The sequence below is a fragment of the Pteropus vampyrus genome, unplaced genomic scaffold (assembly GCF_000151845.1).
Source record: "Pteropus vampyrus isolate Shadow unplaced genomic scaffold, Pvam_2.0 Scaffold79, whole genome shotgun sequence".
NCBI lineage: Eukaryota > Metazoa > Chordata > Mammalia > Chiroptera > Pteropodidae > Pteropus > Pteropus vampyrus.
The window spans coordinates 5,674,113-5,694,328 of record NW_011888860.1 but is presented as its reverse complement, the minus strand read 5'-3'; the positions used below and the strand labels follow the sequence as shown (position 1 = coordinate 5,694,328).

Genomic DNA, 20,216 nt, shown 5'->3' with positions numbered 1-20,216 from the left:
ATCCCCAAATAAAACTAAAATATAGTATATCTTTGCTACTAGAAAACTTATTATGTCATGGCTTTTTTGGATATGTGTTGACAGTTTTTAAAATATAACTATTATACAGAATAAAAACCTACTGTGATTAGTTTAATATAGTTACATAGACACACACATAAAAACATATACACTTCACACATATGAATTTAAGGATTAAGGTATTGCATGCAGGTGTAATCACTGTAAAATAATCTGAGAGTTTTTCTACCATCTGCCTCTGTTGATGCCTTTCTTCTTATGTACCATTCGAGTTGTTGCCCAGAATCCTTGTTACAATATTTAACTTCAAATGAATCCTTTTATTCATTCACTCATGGACTAATTATTGTTTATATCCTATGTTCCAGGCAGTTTATTCAATGTTTGTAACACAGCAATGAAGAAGGTGGTTATGGTCCTTGTTTTTAGTGTGGAGTAAATGTTGGCCAAATGTGGGGATTGGTAGGGAAGAGAAAGTACAGCAGAGATCAATGAGTAACATGAAACGTGATACATCAGAGGCCCTGAAATATCAGTATTGCTGCAGGAGAAAGTATATGGGGTAGGGGAATGACTGCTGAACATGAGGCTAGAGAGGTATAAGGAGGGAAAGATTATGCTGGGCCTTGGAGGCTATGAGAAAGGATTTGGACCTCATCCCAAGGGCTTTAGAAATTCTACTGACAAGCAGCAACACTTCATTCTTTGGATCTCCATTTCCGACACCATGGCAGCATCTCAAGTGCATCCTGTAGCTTTCTGTTCACTTTCAAATATCAAAGAGTCCAGGCCAGTCCAATTTAAACATCAATCTCTTACACCATTTAGACCTTTTATTTTCTCAGCTGTGTTCACAGCTAAGGAATGAATAGTGGGCATTAGATAATGTTGTACTTTTCCTCTCTTCTTTCTGGGTCTTCCAGAGTTGAGGCAAGAAGAAGGTAGATAATAAATAGGAGGAAAATACCTTTTTACTTAACTTGTTCTATTGATGATTCTCTCTTGGCAGTCAATGCCATTTGTATGACTGGTAGATAAATGCAGGCTCTTTTATGGGCCACACCCATGATTTCTTCTCAGTGACATCCTTACTAACCCAAACACCAAAAAATGTAGATGGCTTATTCTTTAATGGATTTCTTGTGGCATCCTAATCAGCCCCTGCCCTGGCACTTTGCTTTATGACCTGTTGCTGCTGGGTGTCCCTCCCTTGTTAGAACACCTGTTTGTTGAGAATGGAGAATGGGGAAGAAAGATATTTTGAAGGTGATTTAAGCTTCAAATCAGTAATTGCACCTGCATGCAATACCTTAATCCTTAAATTCATATGTGTGAAGTGTATATGTTTTTATGTGTGTGTCTATCATCCTCGATGTCTAGTTTCTAAGAACTTTACACATAGTATCTTACTTCATTCTTAAAAGTGTTCTAAGGCGTAGATTATATTATTATCACCATTTTACAGAGAAGTCAATTGAAATAAAGAGACTAAACTTGCTCAAGATCAGGTATCTGACTTAAGAGCCCATGCTTTTAACATCTATTTCATATCACACAATTTATTATTCTTGTTATTCTTCAGTCTTGTGTTTGAGTCAGTTTTAAATGTAGGAAGATTCTAAAATCAGCCCTACAACTAATTTCTCCTTGTCACTGTTCATAATCCATTACTGGCTCCATTTATTGGTCTGTAAAATAAAGAAATTTTGTTATGATGTTTGCCTTCAAGTATTGTTTTTATGTTTGATATAACAAAAAGAGCATGGCGTTGGGAAGCATAAAGTTCGAGTTCAAATTTTCGCTTTCCCTCTCTTTTATTTTTCAAATGAATGTGGCTTCAGAAGTATTCCTTATCTGTGAAATAGCTGTACTTTTCCTATTTAATAAAATTATGAATTTTAATAACATTATATCAAAATTAATTGCAATTAATATAAACTTGTTATTAATTTTTGAATGCCTTGATTAGATATATTTTGATAATCTATAATTAGAATCCGAATCTTTAGTATTAATTTCTAATTTGTTCATAAAACTTGCTTGTCTACTAGTTCCAAAAGGAAAGCCTAGACATCTTACCTGCACAGTGATTGGAACATGAGGTTGTGTGTTATTCTACAATCTCTGTTTGTACCAGCTTTTTTGCATAAAAGAGTTTTATGATCTTGTACTAATTGGGTTTATTTACACTCTGTTGATCTGTTCTTAAGCTTCTCGCTTCTTGCAATTTTTGCAGTGCTAATATTGGATTAAATTTGTTTTTTAGCCCCTTTGAGTACCGACTGAAAGTGTTTGAGTTTAACCATTCTTATATATTCCAAGGTTGTTTCTTTAATTGTTATTTATATGCTTTATAAACCACATTTTTCTTTGTTGTAGAAGAAACACATTGATTGGAATTTACTCAGACGAAAACAGCCTTTATTGGCATAAATAATATAATAAAATAAATTTGGTACTTTAAGATATACTCAGTAAATCAAAGTAAGTGGGAAATCACTGAGAGCAGCAGTCCTGCCATTTGGTTGTTTTAGTGAGTAGATATAATTTATCAGAAATAGGTGAGAAGGATTGACTTACAATTAGTATGGCCAGGCATTAAAAATATGCTGTCTTCACTAAGTTAAAGTGTCCTTGAATCACGTTTATACAATGAACTGGGCAATAGAGAACGATTTCCTTGTTTACAATACAAATTATGGAATTAACACTTAATGGTAGTAAAAATATTGGGTTGAGAACTGTATCCTTGTCTTAGTTCTGCCCCTGACAAGTTTGGGAAGAGAAAATTCACTATATAAAAAGGAGAATTTGGATTACATTTCTGGTAAAGAATTTTTCAAATCTGGAAGTATACGGATTCTTCAACTCTTTAGTTTTCCCCATCAATAAATAGTCCTATGTCTCCTGTGCATGGGCTGTAGGATAGCTGCATGCCGATATGTCCTGATGAATTTTTTTTCCCTAAATTTTCTCATTAGTTGTTTGTGTAGTCCCTAAGAGATATTATATTTGCTCTTGTTATTATTTATTTCTTTTATTATCTTGGTTCATGGATCTAAGTCTTAAGTTTCTATGAACAACTTGCGTTGTTTGTACTTCTCTGGCAATTTTCTTATAACACAAATCAAATAATTTCTATATAAGTACGTACTCCTGGCAAATTTGAAGTTTATTTTAAGGAATTTTTAATAATATTATTTTTAAATACTGAAAATGCACATTTTATATGCATTTAAGACAACCACATGCAAATAAATTGTTTGTAAATCCTGTTCTTATTAGTGGATATCCAATAAATATTATTTGGTTGAAATATCTCTTTATCTTTCCTTTTTAATCTAGAAAGCAAAACCACAAAAACTAGTGGATCAACTAATTTATTTATGTGTTTATATATCTATATACCTTTTTACTAATGTATTAAAATATATGATTAACACTAAAGCAAAAATTAGAATAAGAGAAAATTAAATTACTTATTTCAGAAATAATTATTTTATTTATTAATGAAATAGATTTATTTTCTTCTACTTAATATTGCTATTTATGATTATATTTTAGATGTTAATATGCTTAAATGTGCTTTATTATTTCTAAATATCTTTCTTAAATACTTTATCATACAACAATCAAAGGTATGATTCTAATTCATATTGTTTTAATACTTGTTTTGATTTATGTTATAGAAAGAAAAGACCTATAAATTCAAATTTAGAAAATGCATCATTGGGTATTGATTATTGAAACATCACGCTAATTTTTAAAAACCCATCCAATAATTTTATATATTTGTCTTCATGTTCTAGATGCTTAGTTTAAAAAAAAAAAAAAAAAAAAAAAACATTATTAGCAATGACCTTATGCTATCATTAACCAGTATTCCAAGGTACAACATTTGCTTAAGATAAAGCTCCTTATTAAAAACAATGAGTGTAAGCCCATATTTTAAACAGCCTCATTGATAATTATAAATTTTCTTTTGCAGATCTTGTTTTAGAGTTGATTAGTTCATCATTCTTTATGTAGCTAATGAAGAGCACATATTAGGCACATAGAAGAGATATCTCTTTTCCTTGTTGTCCACTTGTGCTTGTGTGGTTATCAGGGTTTTCTCCAATTCATAGTGTCATTTAGCAATGATTTTCTGAAACCAATTGTCTATTTTCATAAGTGTGTTTAATCAAAACTGGATATTATAATTTACAAATTTGCCTAAGTACAAATCACAGTACACTGAAAATGAATGAGTGAGGCATCACTTGACCATTTCCTGTTGAGGCTCCTTTCCCAATAGAATGCCTTATATACACGATCATCATCTACTTATGGACATGGTGAGAATATCAGTATCATTTCACATATTATCTATTAGCAAAGCTTCACCTACTTCTTATGTTTAGATAATAATTCCATATAAAAATAAAGATTCTATATTCTCTTCTTACACGCAAATGGATGTGTACACCCTACTTTTTAAACTATTGCTCTAAGCTGATTATCTTGCTTCTGCTCACAGGCTTTCTCTTCAGTTAATTTCTCTTACAGTTATTTTTCCTAAGTTATAACCAATCAGCCTCCCTGGTATTAGACCCATGAGACTTTCACTGGACTCATGTGATAAAGTGAAGTTTTAGATGCTCTCAAACTCTATTCATTCACAGCAGTCTTTTATATTTCCAATATATTAGTAATCACATTAAATGTAAACAAATTGAATTATCATTAAAAGATGGAGATGGTTAGATTCCACAAAAAAAATAACTCAAGATATTTTCAATAAATTGGAAATGATTGGTATCTTCAGAATATATTCACTTATTATAAATGCAGTAAAATTAAACATCATTGACAAAAATATAAATACAAAAACCTGATACATTTGAAAACATAAAAGCACACTTTGCAATATCTCCTACATAAAGAATAAGAAACCTAATACTGGAAATTATAAAATGTCTTTGACTGAAGAATGATGAAAATACTATTAATTATAATTATCATATAGCTATTGTAATCATAATTTTGGAACTGGTGCAGGGATAGACAGATAATAGAAATGAAGAGAAATCTTAGAAATAGATTTATACCTATATTGACACTAGATACATAACAGAAATGCCATTGCAGATCTGTGGGGAAAGATGAACCAGTCAATAAATGATACTATAAAGTTGTTTTCTCCTTTAGAAAAAAAAAGATGGATCTTTATCTCATATGATACAAAATAATTACAGGACCTAAATGTTTAATTTATATTTTAGATGAAACATACAGGGATATATTTATGATATATTGTGTCTTATGATCTTTATTAGAATAATTACTGAGTATATATTTGAAAAATATTCACATATAGAAATATAAAGAATTTCTATAACTCAATAAGACAAAGTTAACCTAAAGGAAACTGAATAAATGAAAAAACAGGTAATCCATAAGAGAAAACTAGACTGTTTAATAAACATGAAAATGTGTTAAATTTCACTATTTAACAAAAATTCAGATAGTAATACTATGAAACATTGCATAGCAATCATAATGTTAAGATGAAATACCCTATCTGTACCAACTTGTAGAGAAACAAGAAAATTTATACACTGCTAGAGGGGATGTAAATATACATACCTCCTAGGATTTCAATTTGACAATATCTTGTTATTTTAAAAATGCACATACAATACATCCAAGTAATTCCATTTACCAACTTACTCTCAAGCAGTGGACCAAATTCTGTCAGCTGCCTATTCTTGTGAAAAGATTTGGAACATACCACTCTCACTCATTTATGTATTGCCTGTGGGATCTTTCACACAATAGCGGAGTTGAATAGTTGGGATACTTACCATATGGTCTGCAAAGCCTAAATTGTTTACTAAGTGGCTCTTTATGGAAAAGTTTGCTGACCTCTGGTCTAGACTAACTCTTACATCTTTGTATTAAAAGCATTGTATAAGAATTTTTATAGTAGTACTGCTTACAATAGTGACAAATTGAAAATAGGAAAATATATAAGAGCAAGGAGAAAAAAATGAGTATTGTGAAATATTCTTATAAAGTAATGCTATGTAGCAGTGAAAATGAAATAAAGTACTAGATGAATTAATCTCAACTATGTAACTGAAAAAGTGAGTGTCAGAAAAATATACACAGTATGGTACCATTTCTGTAAATGTTAAAAATGTGACATAAAACACATATATTTGTATAGCAAATGTGTAAGTATATGTATGTAAATGACAAACACCAAATTCAAGACAATTATTTCCTCAGAGAGCAGGGCAATGTGATTGTGGATAGATAAAAGGAGAGGGAAGGCTTCAGTTGCATTTGTGATAACATTTCTGCTGGTGATGGTTTAAAGGTGTTTTTAACATTCATTATACTCTTATATGTCTGAAGACAAAGAAAAATAATATATATATAAAAGCCATGGTTCTTTGCTTGAAGATTTTCAAGCTAGTTGAGAGACAGTACAAACGTTTAGTAGCAGTATATGACTGTGCAGTAATGGAATGCTCTATGAGTGATAAAGATAAGAGACTGACTGTGTATTTTCCAGATGTTCAAAGAACTGGGAGTGTGGTTGACTGTGTATTTTCCAGATGTTCAAAGAACTGGGAGTGTGGTTGTGAGTAGAGCTCTTGGGTAGGGAGGGCAGGGAACTTGTTCTATTTTAGAAATGGTAAGGAGAGAGGATTGTTAAAATTGCCTGGAGCATCGCATGAATGTGCCTGGTGGGAGCCAGAGAAAAAGATCCAGATCACGCTGGATAAGTTGGCAAGGCACAACTTAGGATACTGTGAATAATGTTCCTGAAAACAATTTTTTAGAAAGATTGCCTGAAACTTACTGTTTGTAAACCTTCTGTATCTCCTATGTGGTATGTCTGTAGAATATGATTATTGCCATAGCAATAGCCTCTAAAACAGATAAAACATCATACCATTTTATAAAAATGAAAAATCGTGTTTGAAGTTTTATAAAAAGTTGTAAAATACATTCAGTTTGCAAAATACATTCAGTTTGCCTGGAAAAGGAAATGTCATAGGTACTCACTTTCAGCTAGCATTTGAGGGAACCACAGTTGTAAAGAAACACTTGCATAAAAACTTATATACAAAGACTTATCTCTTAATCTAGTTTGTTGTTGTCATTAGTTGAATTCCATCTGTATGGAGTTAAACTTTTTTGTTTGTTTTCTTTTGAAGAAATCATTTCGGGGGGCATCGTATTTTATTTTATACTTTTTTTTTTTTCTGAGACTTATTCCTCAGAATATTTATTTATGTAATTTTCAGTATGAACAAGTTGCATAGAATTACCAGTTTGGTAAATAGTCCTCAACACATTCACCTTCAATTAGGCATATTTTATTTTTGATTATGTGACATAGACACATAAATTAAATTATTCAACACATAATTCCTATTTACCGATATCAGAGTCAGAAACTAAACAAGAGATACATGAACAATGACTAAACCATAGAGAGTGAGGGTGGATTCGATTATAAAATTTTCTCCTAAGGATTAAGAGCACAGTCCAGATCCACTGTTCATGGCCTGTTCATATGCCATTACCTGTGGCTGATATATAAATCATCTTCATACATTCAATTTTTGAGGGATCACTGGGAATCATTTACTTTTATTTACTTGATTAATATTTCTACAAATGATTTTATGTTTTTAAAGTAGATAGCCTTTTTAATCTGCCCCTTTTAAAACATAATTTTAGTTGAATGCAATAGTCAATTGCTGAAGTGTATTTTTCAAACATGATAACTAATTTTGTGCTCAAAGGACAATTTATGAATTTCCAATCTCAAGTGTGTAATTGAGCATTTTAATTATTTATTTTGTATTTGCACAGATACATTGACAAAAATTGTACCATTTAATAGATTGTTAGTATTAATCACAACTATGAATTGCATATCACATCTAAAATGTTTGCACTCTCTTATGCTAAGAAAGACAAATAGAAAGTGAAAAGAGGGGAGAGACAGAGAGGGAGGAGGGCGATGAGAAAGAAAATAGGGAGAGAGGAGGAGAACAGAGAGAATTGAGACTCAGCTAACAAAGCATTGGAGAATGATAATAAAGGAATTGATTACTAGCTGGTCTGTATGAATATTTAAAACTATATTTTAACCTGAGGGAGTTTAAAAAAAGAATATTTGTATTTTGAGTATTCTCATAACTTGCCAAAATTTTTTATTACAACTAATTTAATAAAATAAACTTTGAAATTATCATCCTCTAATACATTCTTGCTAACAATATCTCAACTTTCTTTAAGATTTCAAAAAAGATATTGTACAATTTCTTTGGCAACAGATGATGACTCATACAGATCTGACAGTGTATTTAATAGTTTTTCTTTTTTTCTTTCTTGCTGCTGAGATAAATGACTTAACACAGTCTATCCAAACACTCCCCTAAGCACGCTCCTTCTCCAAGTAGTTCTAAACTATAGAATACAGTAAAGCAGTTTGAATCAGACTTTTTTTTTTAACTGAAAGAGACCAGGGAAAGTAAATTTATTTTTTTCATAATATTGTGTAGCTAATTGTGCACATACACGTGCTTTATCCCATAAGTGGCAACATTTATTGAAAAGAGAAAGGAATGATCTTTCTGTTTCAAAATTTACTTCTCTCAATATATCTCTCTCTTTTTAAACTCTGTTATGATTTTTGTTGGAGTTTTATGATTCTTGTATCTAAAACATTTATTTTTAAAAGAGCTATTTTATATTTCAGGAATATACAATAGATGTTTTCTTTCGACAAAAATGGAAAGATGAACGGTTAAAATTTAAAGGTCCTATGAACATCCTTCGACTGAACAATTTAATGGCTAGCAAAATTTGGACTCCAGATACCTTTTTTCACAATGGGAAGAAATCAGTAGCTCATAATATGACAATGCCAAATAAGCTTCTTCGAATACAGGATGATGGCACTCTTCTGTACACAATGAGGTATGTCTTTAGTTTAGTATGCTGCATTTAAATACTGACAAATTAATTTATTAAAAGACTGGTCAAGTATTAGCACAAGTTGAATATTTTCATAAAAACTCACTAAAGTATCTCTAATATGCTTTGTAAATGCTTGCATATTTAAAAAAGTGAAGATAAAGTAGTATTTATGAGTTTGATTCTTATCTTAGTATGTTAAAAATTTAATAATTGCTTTAATTATTAAAAAATTTTTGGCTATTTATTTTTTGCACTACATTTTTAAGCAGGATTTAATGGCATGACAAAATTTTCTTTGTATCAGCATGTACTTTATTTTTAATATCTCATAAGATAACCTATCAAAAGTTTAAGTAATTTTTTAGCAAGCTTTCATTTAATATTGTGATCCTCTTTATGAAGTTATTCTAAAGAAAAAAATAATTTTTTAAATTCAAAGGTAGTTTTTATTTAATAAGGCTTACAAGTAAATTGGATATCAATCTAATACTATGTATTAGATTGAACCATATGACATTGCCATTTTGTAAATTAAAAAGTCATGTAGCATCAATTTTAATTCTTCAACCTTAAAAAATTATAAAAAGGATATATAGTTGTTGACACTAATTACTATTTCATTTTAACTATTTCCATGAATTAATCTTTTAAAATAAGTTTCTCGTATTATGTAACAAAGAAAATCATCTCAAATTTAATAAAATGACATATACTCTAAAATTAAAATGTTTAAGAAGGCTTTAAAGCATGGATAACTTTCATGTAATATTATATCATATGAAATGTTGTAGTAGATTTCAATTGTAAAAATTATTTAAGAAGAGACAATAATATATTTCTGATCTTTAAAGAAAAAAATTTTGAAGACTCATTACTAAATGACCATTGCCTAAAATGGAGTATAAGCTATTCTTTATGGATCTCTCTCTCTCTGAAACTTACAATATAGAGCCAGTATCCCTGTAATTTTATACACTTTGATCATTCCTGTGGATTAAGACAATGATTAGAGATTTGGAATTTAAGTAAATATAGGCAAAGAATACATAGAGTTTTGGAAATTATTGCACGGAGTTCTACTTAAACATACTCTTAGAAGTGTATAAGCTCTAAATAAATTGTTGGCCACATTCGTTTTGCTCATTATGAGATTCTTCTGTGAGTTTAGTACCTGTTTATCCACTCTACCTTTGTGTGAAATGGAATACTTGAAACTTTATAACAAATATGTTATGATTACTCTTTATTGTGGTCATGTAAATATAAAAAAGATGCTATAATGAAGGTCCTGCCTCTTCATTAATTCTATTGTCAACAATAAGGAGTGATTTATCTTGACTTGCCAATTTACTTAAACAAAGAGTGGAATTTTGGCTTTTAGGCTTACAGTTCAAGCTGAATGTCCAATGCACTTGGAGGATTTTCCAATGGATGCTCATTCATGTCCTCTCAAATTTGGCAGCTGTAAGTATGGAAATTAAGTCACATGTTTTGGGGCAATAATATCAAAGATAGTCAGCAGCACTGCTTTATTTTATAATTTCTTCTCATATGGAATGCTTAATACCTGCCTAATAAGATACAGAAGTAAAAGACATGCTGTTTTCGCTCATAGAACTATTTGGCTAACCCTATTTTAGTCTCAAATATCATTGTATTTTAATCATGCTGTTTAAATTATCACTTACTTTATTGCTAATAAAAAAAAAAGTGTGTTTTTGTAAATATGTAAAACTAGGCCAAGAGCTCCTTGAAGGTCAGGACAATGTCATTTACCTTATTTGCCAAGTATAGCACATTAAAAATGCAAAATAGATGTTTTGTTTTTGTCAAATAAGAATGAATTATAAAGGATAGAGTCTACTGTTTATTAAAGTAGCTATCAGATTGTTGCAAATGGCAAGCACAGATATTGGATCTGTGCAATTATTTTTTTTACTTTCTAACTAATGAAAGTTTTTTTTTTTTTTTTTTATTTCCTAAAATAAATTTGAAAGAGACGATGTAGCTGGATTGCTATATGCAGGCACCTTCTTTGTATATAGAATATTTTCAAAATGGCTCTGTGCATTTGACCATCTTTAAGTCACTGAGGTTATATCTTGTATGTCAAGCAGAAGCATTCACTCTCTCAGAATAATTGAAAAGAGGGAAAGAAGGTCAGATCATCTCCCTAGGCCCACAAGGCATTCAGGGCAAGCTCAGCATAAATTTATGGACACTACTAAACAGTGTCTTTCTTATGTGAGCGTGTCCCATTGCCTGACCTTTTCAGAAAACTTGCTCTTTCTGGCACTCCCATCTTTGTCCATTTTGGGCAGCTTTTGACTTTTTCATCTCTTGAATAGAAATGCAGTTCTCTAACCTGATTGAAAATATTTCTGTCCAAGTAGGGTTCTTTTTCCCCACAGACTATACTGAGTGAAAAAAAAAGGAAGAATGATGGCTAATATGAATGTAAAACCCTCTAATTATTTTGATGACCATAGTTTTGTGAAAGGAGAAGTTTAATCTTGTTTGTTCAGTTCATTCTTTCAGAAGGTGTCAGCTCTCTATTTTCATTGAGAATCGCTTCTTTGTTTGACTACAAAGCCCTTTTTTATTGTCATGGAAACCACCACTTCAATACTGGCATTTCTTCCAAAATTATTTAAGAGAGTCAATTATGTTATACAACGTTAATATGATGCAGAAAAAAACTACAGCAGATGTAGCAAAGAAAAACTCATTTGCATTGCATAAGTGATATTAAAGAGAAAATTGAAAATTTGATACCAAAGAAAGGATTTATTCATGATGCAGTAATGATGTAAGAAGGAAAGGCATTTTTCAGTGGACAAGTTAGTGCTATTAAGATACCAAATATAAATGATGTGATGTCTCAATACTGAATATGAAATAAATACACCCGAAATCATTTTAAGTGAAATTGTAAAAATACTTTATAGTGTGTCAACAGAGTAGTGGAATATTGCATGCTTGAGAATATGGTTGTCTATCTAGAAATGATATGGGTGATACATAAAGTTTGTTGTTAGGCATTCTCTGTTTTTTACTTAGTTTTCTTTGTTTGTTTTCTGACATTGAATAAACTATTTGCAATTCATTTATTTATCCTTACTGACATAGGTGCTTGATGTGTAAGTATTAAAAATATGAATAACTGCATGGAATATTAAACTAATGAGCCAACCTCAACTTCAAGATTTTGGCACAGCAAATTTTGGCGGAAGCAGTCATGACTTTTATTTCTAGTAATTTATTCCTATCTTCTTTAAAATCCCCTTTATATTCCCCCAAATGATGGAGTTTTTGGAAATTTATCATTGTCCTCAAATAAAAAAAGCATTTTTCCTATAAGTTTATAATTTTGAATTCAGTTTTGTTTAATTCTAATTGTCTCATATTTTCACATATTCCTTTGTTGTTTAACTTGACTAAAACTTCCTGAAAGGATGTCTAGGTGTATTCTGTGCATTAACCTCAAATAAATGGAAAGTTATCTTTTTTAATGAAAATTAATAATGAAAAAATATTGTGGGGTTAAATTACCAAATATTAACAAGCAGTCAGCATGCAGTTGATGTTTAACACAGAACAATACTAAAAAAAAAAAGATGGGTCCCTTAACAGAATTAAAATTATTTAATGAAATTCTAATTTAGAGATAGAATTTATAATGAAATTTATAAAACATACTGTCTTTCTCTCCTTTTATACTTTACTGAGAAAAACTGTAATGGCCTTCCGGTTTGTATGTGTGATAGTGTACCAGGGAGTGCTTCTAATCCTCACTGCATAACTTTGTGCTAAATCTGCTCTCTCCAGACTCCAAATCTAAAAAGTGTATTCCTGTACAACTAAAGAAGTACAATAATTGCTTTTTTATAAAAGACATGAAAAGGATCAGTCATCTTCTTTAATATATTATTAGGCTGCTATTTAGATTTACATCTTCTATAAGAGTATATAGCTAAATATTATTAGTTTATTTACTAATCTGGTAAGAATGATTTAAGAATTTTTATGTGCGTGTCCGGCTAGAAATATATCCACGAATCAGACAGAGTCCCTGCGCATCACTGTCTCTCTTGTTTCTTAAAAGTTCATCAGATTTGTACTGTTTCATTTTATTTTATTTATATTTAAAAGTAACATGAAAATCAAAAAGGGTGTTGCAATTATTCTTTAAAAAGATTTATAATTTATTAGAATTCACAACTATTTGAATAATGTGAGGCCTTCTGATATAAAGTGGCACATTGATGTGTCCTTGATTTATTAAATTCTGTGACATTTGGAATTTTATTGAAAAGAGGGCCATGATATGTATTCATGGGAGACCAAAATGAACAATTTGATGATTTGCAAATGAATTGCTAGTTATCCACATTTCTGATATTACTTGTTTAATCTTAGCAGACTCATCAATGACTAACTAGTTGAAATTAATAAAAATTGAATCTTCAGACTAACTAGAATTTATTCATACACAAACTATATCAATATATCTTGCTTTTAATATATATATATATACACATATATACATATGCACATACATTTTAATCCTATTTCAATAATTTACTTGTGAATGTAGGTGAATACATATACAAGGAAATCTGTATTTCATTAATATGAACATTTACTAATGACCATCAGAAAACCAGGCAACATTGTAGTATACCATTAAAAGACTACACAGAGAGTAAGACCCATTCATTTTATTGTTACTGATGATTAAGTGGGAAATAATTTATGATCACAGATTATGAATCAAGGTAAGTACCAGGACCATCTCAGCACAATTTAAACTAGAAAATTTGTAGACATAAAGGAAGTAAGCTTCCCAGTGTCCTAGGTAGCTAGAGGCAGAAATATTGCCAGATACCTGGTCCTTTCTCTCCCTTAATTGAAAATGAGACCATGGTGTTGAGTATTGCTCAAGGACCAGTTATAACTGATATTTCTAAACACTCCCATGAGCAAAAGTGCATAGCTGTTTTCCACAAAATGAGTAAAGTAGCAAGAGTTGTCTGTTTTTTTCAACTGTGGAGAGACTTTATGAGAGGCCAGCTACTCCCCGATCAGGACATTCAGCCGCAAAGGAAATGCCAGGGCCAGAGAACAACTAAGAGAAGACATGCTTCTTGCTCCTCGGGTCTAGAGTCATCTCAATTCTGCTAAGTTCTCCTTGGCCAAGTAAAACAGGAAATTATACCTGGTCTGTATGTCTTTTGTCTCTTTCTACCAATTCATAGCTCATCTAGGATGCAATAGAAGTAGAGTCCAATAAGATCTGTGTGTATTCATTTTAAAATGAAAATGCTTTTAAAAGTATTCACAACTTGAGGAAACTATGGCATTCTCATTTATTTTACATGTTGTGCAATAATTAGTACTCGTTCTTCTAATGAAATACGTTGTATCATGATACCTAAGTCACTTAATTATTAACTAAATTACTTTATGTCTTGAAAGCAATATTGTGGATTATGATTAGCATTTCATAAGTGATCGCTATTTCTAAATTATTTAACTGGGCTATGGGCATTCATAACCTGTTTACCACAATGTCTTCATCTGCCACCTTGAGACTATAGGAGATGTTTTAACCTTCTCAGTGCCCAATGATTCTTGCAAGCTCTAAAGAGAAATTTGCTCTCCACTCTCAAAATGGTTGCAGTGAAAATACTTTCATAATTGTGATTATCTTTTTTTGTCTGCCTTATATTCTTCATATTGAAGTTGTAAATTTCAGGCACTTTTACCCTAAAAAATGTAATCTGTAAATATCAATGATTTTTTTTTAGTTAGCAATGATTGTATGAAATATATAACATTTAATGTTGCACTTTGTTGATGGTTCTTACTAAAGTAATAAAAATATTTTTTCTTATTTCCTACAGATGCATATACAACCTCGGAGGTCACTTATATTTGGACTTATAATGCATCTGATTCAGTACAAGTTGCTCCTGATGGCTCCAGGTTAAATCAATATGATTTGTTGGGACAATCAATTGGGAAGGAGACAATTAAATCCAGTACAGGTTAGTAAAATGAGTCCAAAGAAAAGCTAGTTCTTAAGAAAACTAATGGGTTCAAGTACCTGGGAACATATCAATTTGCTTAAAACCTTTTGCAGTTGAGGTCCAAGAACTAGCAGCATAAACTGTGCTTAGGAGCTTTTTATAAATTCCGAATCTCAGGCTGGACCTCTTACTAAGTCAGGATCTGCATTTTAACAAGATTCCAAGGAGATGCCAAGGTGTGCATTAATGTTTGAGAAACAGTAGTCTAAAATACACTTTATATTCAAAAAGTATGTCTCTTCAGACATCAACTTTATCTTCAAATAATGTCGTAATTTTCCTAATTTCTAATTCTTTCCCCCATTTGGATAATTTATAATTGATTATTCAACTTTTTTAAAGAGTGCTTTTGTTAGTGTTTTTTTTTTAATTTTATTAAATTTATTGTGGTAACATTAGTTAATAAAATTATATGGATTTCATGTGTAAAATTTGATAATATATCATCTGTATATTGCATTAGTACATATTGAACTCTTAATTTATGGATAATTACTACTGGCCTACACGGGAAAGCTGATGTCCTTTCTAAGGGCCTCGTCTAAGAAAAAGCAGCTGTGTGGACTAATGAGATTACATCTGGCAGATGTAAACCCAGAGAGCAGAAAGGAAGTTACCTTTGAGGATGGAAAAAAACTGACTGCGGTGAATAAGAGCAGACATACGACATTGAAAAATTTAGAATTGGTGACAAGGTCAAAAGTGGAAAATCTGGGTCATAAAATCAGTCTTGGTTATGTGGCCAGAAAGTGACACTTAAAGAGTCAGAGAGAATTGAACTTGAGGCTGGCACCAGTGGGGATGAGGGACCTGAGTAGCTAAAATAATTTATGGCCAGAGAACAATTTATGAATCCTGTACCCTTTGATAAATAAGTATGATCTAGAGAGAAAAGCAAATGCCATACCACAGAAATGTAATGCAAGTTTCTTGTTAATAGTAAGACTCTCTTTTAAACATTCTTGCTATGCTGATATTTAAATGTTATAAACTTTTCATGTCATATATGTGATAAATTATTTCTTTTTTAAAATCAGAAACTTTTCTTTGTATAATCCTTTATATTTCCAAAATGTGCAAACTTTTGATTATTATTATTTCTTAAGCTACTTAAATTTTTCTTCTAGGTGAATATACTGTAATGACAGCTCATTTCCACTTGAAAAGAAAAATTGGGTATTTTGTGATTCAGACATATCTGCCTTGCATCATGACTGTCATTCTCTCCCAAGTGTCATTCTGGCTTAACAGAGAATCTGTGCCTGCAAGAACTGTATTTGGTGAGTGAATAACTACACACTTTGTTGTATAGCACATTATGTTTTATGGTGTACTTTCAAGAGCATTATCTTTCTTGATACATCAATAATGTGTGGTGTGTGTTGTTTTTAGGTAAACAAAAAATTATCTTAGTACTTTAAGTTACAGAAAGAAAGGAAGGGAAGGAGAGAGAAAGAATCCCCCTCATTTACATCCATAACTGTGTTCCATATATTTAATTTTCTTGATGTAAATCTTTCAGGAGAATCTGGTCACTGCTCTTTGGATATAGGAAATAGGCTAAGCTCATTTCGTGACAAGGTAGGTTACCTTTGTGTATTTGGCTCATTCAATCATTTAGGAAAATTTTATTGAGAATATACTATCCTGGATACTGCACTAGGCCCAAGAGCTGCAAATACATGTAAAATATAGTTCCTGCATTCAACTAGCTCGATATAGTGGAGGGCAACAAAATAAGCAGAAAAAAATAATGATATCATAAGATGAAGGCATTAAAAAAAAATAAGCATATACAAGTTGTTATAGAAAACAGCAACATGGATCATCTCTAGAAGAACTGATTAAGTAGCTGAGTTAACATTTGATCTAAATCTTGAAAAATGAGTAGGAGATTCCCAGACAAATGATACTGGACAAAAATCCTAGCCAAAAAATGATAGATTATATAATGAAATGACATCGAGGGATGAAAGAATATAATGTGTTTGGTTACAGTGAGCTGTTTCAATGTCAGTGGAGATACATGCAGACAGAAGTATAATTTGAGACCTAGATAAGAAAGACCTTATAAGCTGTGTCAATATAATTTATCTTTATCTTATAGGCAATAGCAAGTTACTATAGTGCTTTGAGGCTATAAACATGTGTAAGGCTCTTAGAACATCCCTGATATTTAATATGTGCTATATAATTGTTAGCTATTCTTATTGTTAATGCAAAAAAAATCAGTTTTGTTCTCAACATAAGCAATGAATAATTCAAAAGAAATTTTAAAAATAATTCTACTTACAATATCATCCCAAAGAGAAAAATACCTAGAAATAAATTTAGCCAAATAAGTAAAAGACTTGTTCACTGAAAACTATAAAACATTGCTGAAAGAAAGTAAAAAAGAACTAATTAGATGAAAAAAATCCATACTCATGGCTTTGAAGACAGTACTGTTAAGATGAGAATAACCCCAAAAGCAATCTATACATTCAATTCAATACTTGTTAAAAGTCCAAAATGGCATTTTTTTGCAAAAATTGCAAAATCAATCCTAAAATTCATATGGAATTGCAGAGAGACTCCAAATCGCCAAACAATATTGAAAAAGCAAAACAAAGTTGGTGGACTTTCCAGTATCAAAACAGTACAAAGCTACATTAATCAAAACAGTGTGGTAGTGGCATAAGGATAGAGATACAGACCAGTAGAATAAAATTAAGGGTGCGGAAACAAACTCAAAACACCAACAGACAATTAATTTTCAACAAAAGTGCCAAGACCATTCTATGAGAAAACAGAGGTCTCTTCATCAAATGATGCTGGTATAGCTGGAAGCCCACCACATGCAAAGTAATGAAATAGGACCCCTTCCTCACTCTAGACACAACAGTTAACTCAAATAGATGCAAAACATTAATATAAAATCTAAAACTACAAAACAATTTTTAAAATTTCCAGTCAAGAAGGCAGAGTGGATGGTATCTGTGCTTGCGTCCTCTCACAACCACATCAAAATTACAACTCATCTACAGGACCACCATCATTGAGTATCGCCTGAAGTCTAACTGAACAAAAGTCCTACAACTTACATACAGAAGAGGCCACCTCAAGACTGGTAGGAGGGGCAGAGACATGGAATGGGCTATACTCAAACTTGCGTGCGGGGTTAAACATCAAGATGAATATCTAAACTGCAGAGGTATCCCCAGAAGAGAAAGGAGCCCCAGTCCTACACTGGGCTCCCCAGATCAAGATTCCAGTGCTGGAAGGAGGACTTCCCACAATTTGTTTCTCACAGCAAATTGTGGCTGAGTGAGAAAATTGTGGCTGCTAGAGTCCCAGGCATTTCTCTTAAAGGGGCCATACGCAGACTTACTCACTGACAGACTCACTCACTCTGAGCTTCAGAACTAGGGCAGCAGCATGAAAAATACCAGAGACAGCAGGGAGGAACTAAATTGTTTGGCTTCAGGGTAAGACTTGAAGAGCAGCTTTCTCCCAGACAGAAGTATTGGCAGAATTCATTGTTCTTTCATTGAGCCCTCTCTGGTCCTGGTGTACAGATGCAGGCAGCTGCCATATTTGAATCTCCATCAACCTGCCAACACTGGTTGCCCCAACCTAATGATTTCCTAAGACCCTGTACCACCTTACTTGTAAGCCCACCCAGGTCACTTCTAGTAGCTTTTCCATACAAATGTCCTGTCTTGGCTCATGCTGCAGAATTTCCTAAAGTCTCTCAAAGGTACACAAAACTCAGATAAGCAGCATCTGGCCTCAGCATGCCCCATACCTCTTGCTGAGCAGCTCCAAATCTGGCACTAGCGGCAGCTGGCCTCGGTTCATGGTCGGCTGCCATAGGCACTTCTAAGCCCAGTGTTGGTGGGTCATGCCAAGTGGCCTCAGACAGGGCACAGGCTGAGGCTAAACCAGCCCTGCCAGAGGGACCCTGTTCAGGTTGTCCTGGGGCTAGCTTCTGATAAAACTGGAGAACCATGCAAGGACACATCTGAGGATGACAGACTGAGAAGGCAGCAGAGCCCTGCTGAAGCAAATCCTAACCCTAAGGTCAACCTCTGCATAACAGCTTTTCCACTATAGTCATTAGCTGGTGCTTACAACCAATCAGACTAAGAGTCAGTCCTTCCCATTGACATGCAAACAGCAACCAAGGCTCAACTATAACAGGAGGACACATACAACCCACAAAAGGGGCATACCTGGAGCACCCAACCCAGGTGCACCTGGGCCCTACAGGATACCTACTACATAAGGCTACACTACTAAAACCGGAAGACATAGCAGCCCTACCTAATACTTAGAAACAAACACAGGGATGCAGGCAAAATGGGGAGACCAAAAAACATATTCCAAATGAAAGAGAACAAATCTTCAGAAAAAAAATCTAAACTAATGGAAACAAGCAATCTATCAGATACAGTGTTCAAAACACTGATTATGAGAATGCACAATGAACTTAGAGAAAGAGTAGAAAAATTCAGTGATAAATTTAACAAAGAGATAGAAAACATAAAAATGGAGATAGAAAACATGAAAAGAACCAGTCAGAAATGAAGAACACAATAACTGAAATGAAGGATCCATTAGAGAGAATCAATAGTAGATTAGATGAAGCAGACGATCAAATTTGTAATTCAAAAGATAAGGTAGCAGAAAACACCCAATCAGAACAGCACCAAGAAAAAAAATTCAAAAAAAAAAAAAATGAGGATAGTTTAAGGGGCCTCTGGGACAACATCAAGCATACTAACATTTGCATCATAGAGATACCAGAAGAAGAAGAGAGAGAGAGCAAAGAATTGGAAACCTATTTGAGGAAAAAATGATGGAAACTTTCCTAACCTGGCAAAAGAAATAGGTATATAATCTCAAGAAGCTCAGAGAGTCCCAAACAAGATGAACCCAAACAGGCTCACTCCAAGCCATGCCATAATTAAAATGCCAAAGGTTAAAGACAAAAAGAGAATCTTAAAAGCAGCAAGGCAAAAGCAGTTAGTTTACCTACAAGGGAGCTCCTATAAGACTGTCAACTGATTTCTCGACAAAAAATTTGTAGACCAGAGAGATTGGCACAAAATATTCAAAGTGATGAACAGCAAG

General features: G+C 32.3%; 1 protein-coding gene across 6 annotated transcripts in view; it reads left to right on the top strand.

Moving 5' to 3' along the window:
• GABRA2 (gamma-aminobutyric acid type A receptor alpha2 subunit) overlaps positions 1 to 20,216 on the top strand; it is a 127,918-nt gene that overhangs the window by 66,552 nt on the left and 41,150 nt on the right. For 4 of the 6 annotated variants that reach the window (XM_023532235.1, XM_023532234.1, XM_023532236.1 and 1 more), the window contains exons 5-8: positions 8,789 to 9,009; positions 10,391 to 10,473; positions 14,916 to 15,059; positions 16,229 to 16,381. In XM_023532235.1, the coding sequence (XP_023388003.1) occupies positions 8,789 to 9,009; positions 10,391 to 10,473; positions 14,916 to 15,059; positions 16,229 to 16,381 (601 nt within the window). Of the gene's footprint in view, positions 1 to 8,788; positions 9,010 to 10,390; positions 10,474 to 14,915; positions 15,060 to 16,228; positions 16,382 to 16,623; positions 16,683 to 18,053; positions 18,158 to 20,216 lie in introns of those variants that run through there. The other 2 variants (XM_023532238.1, XM_023532237.1) reach the window with 2 other exon arrangements.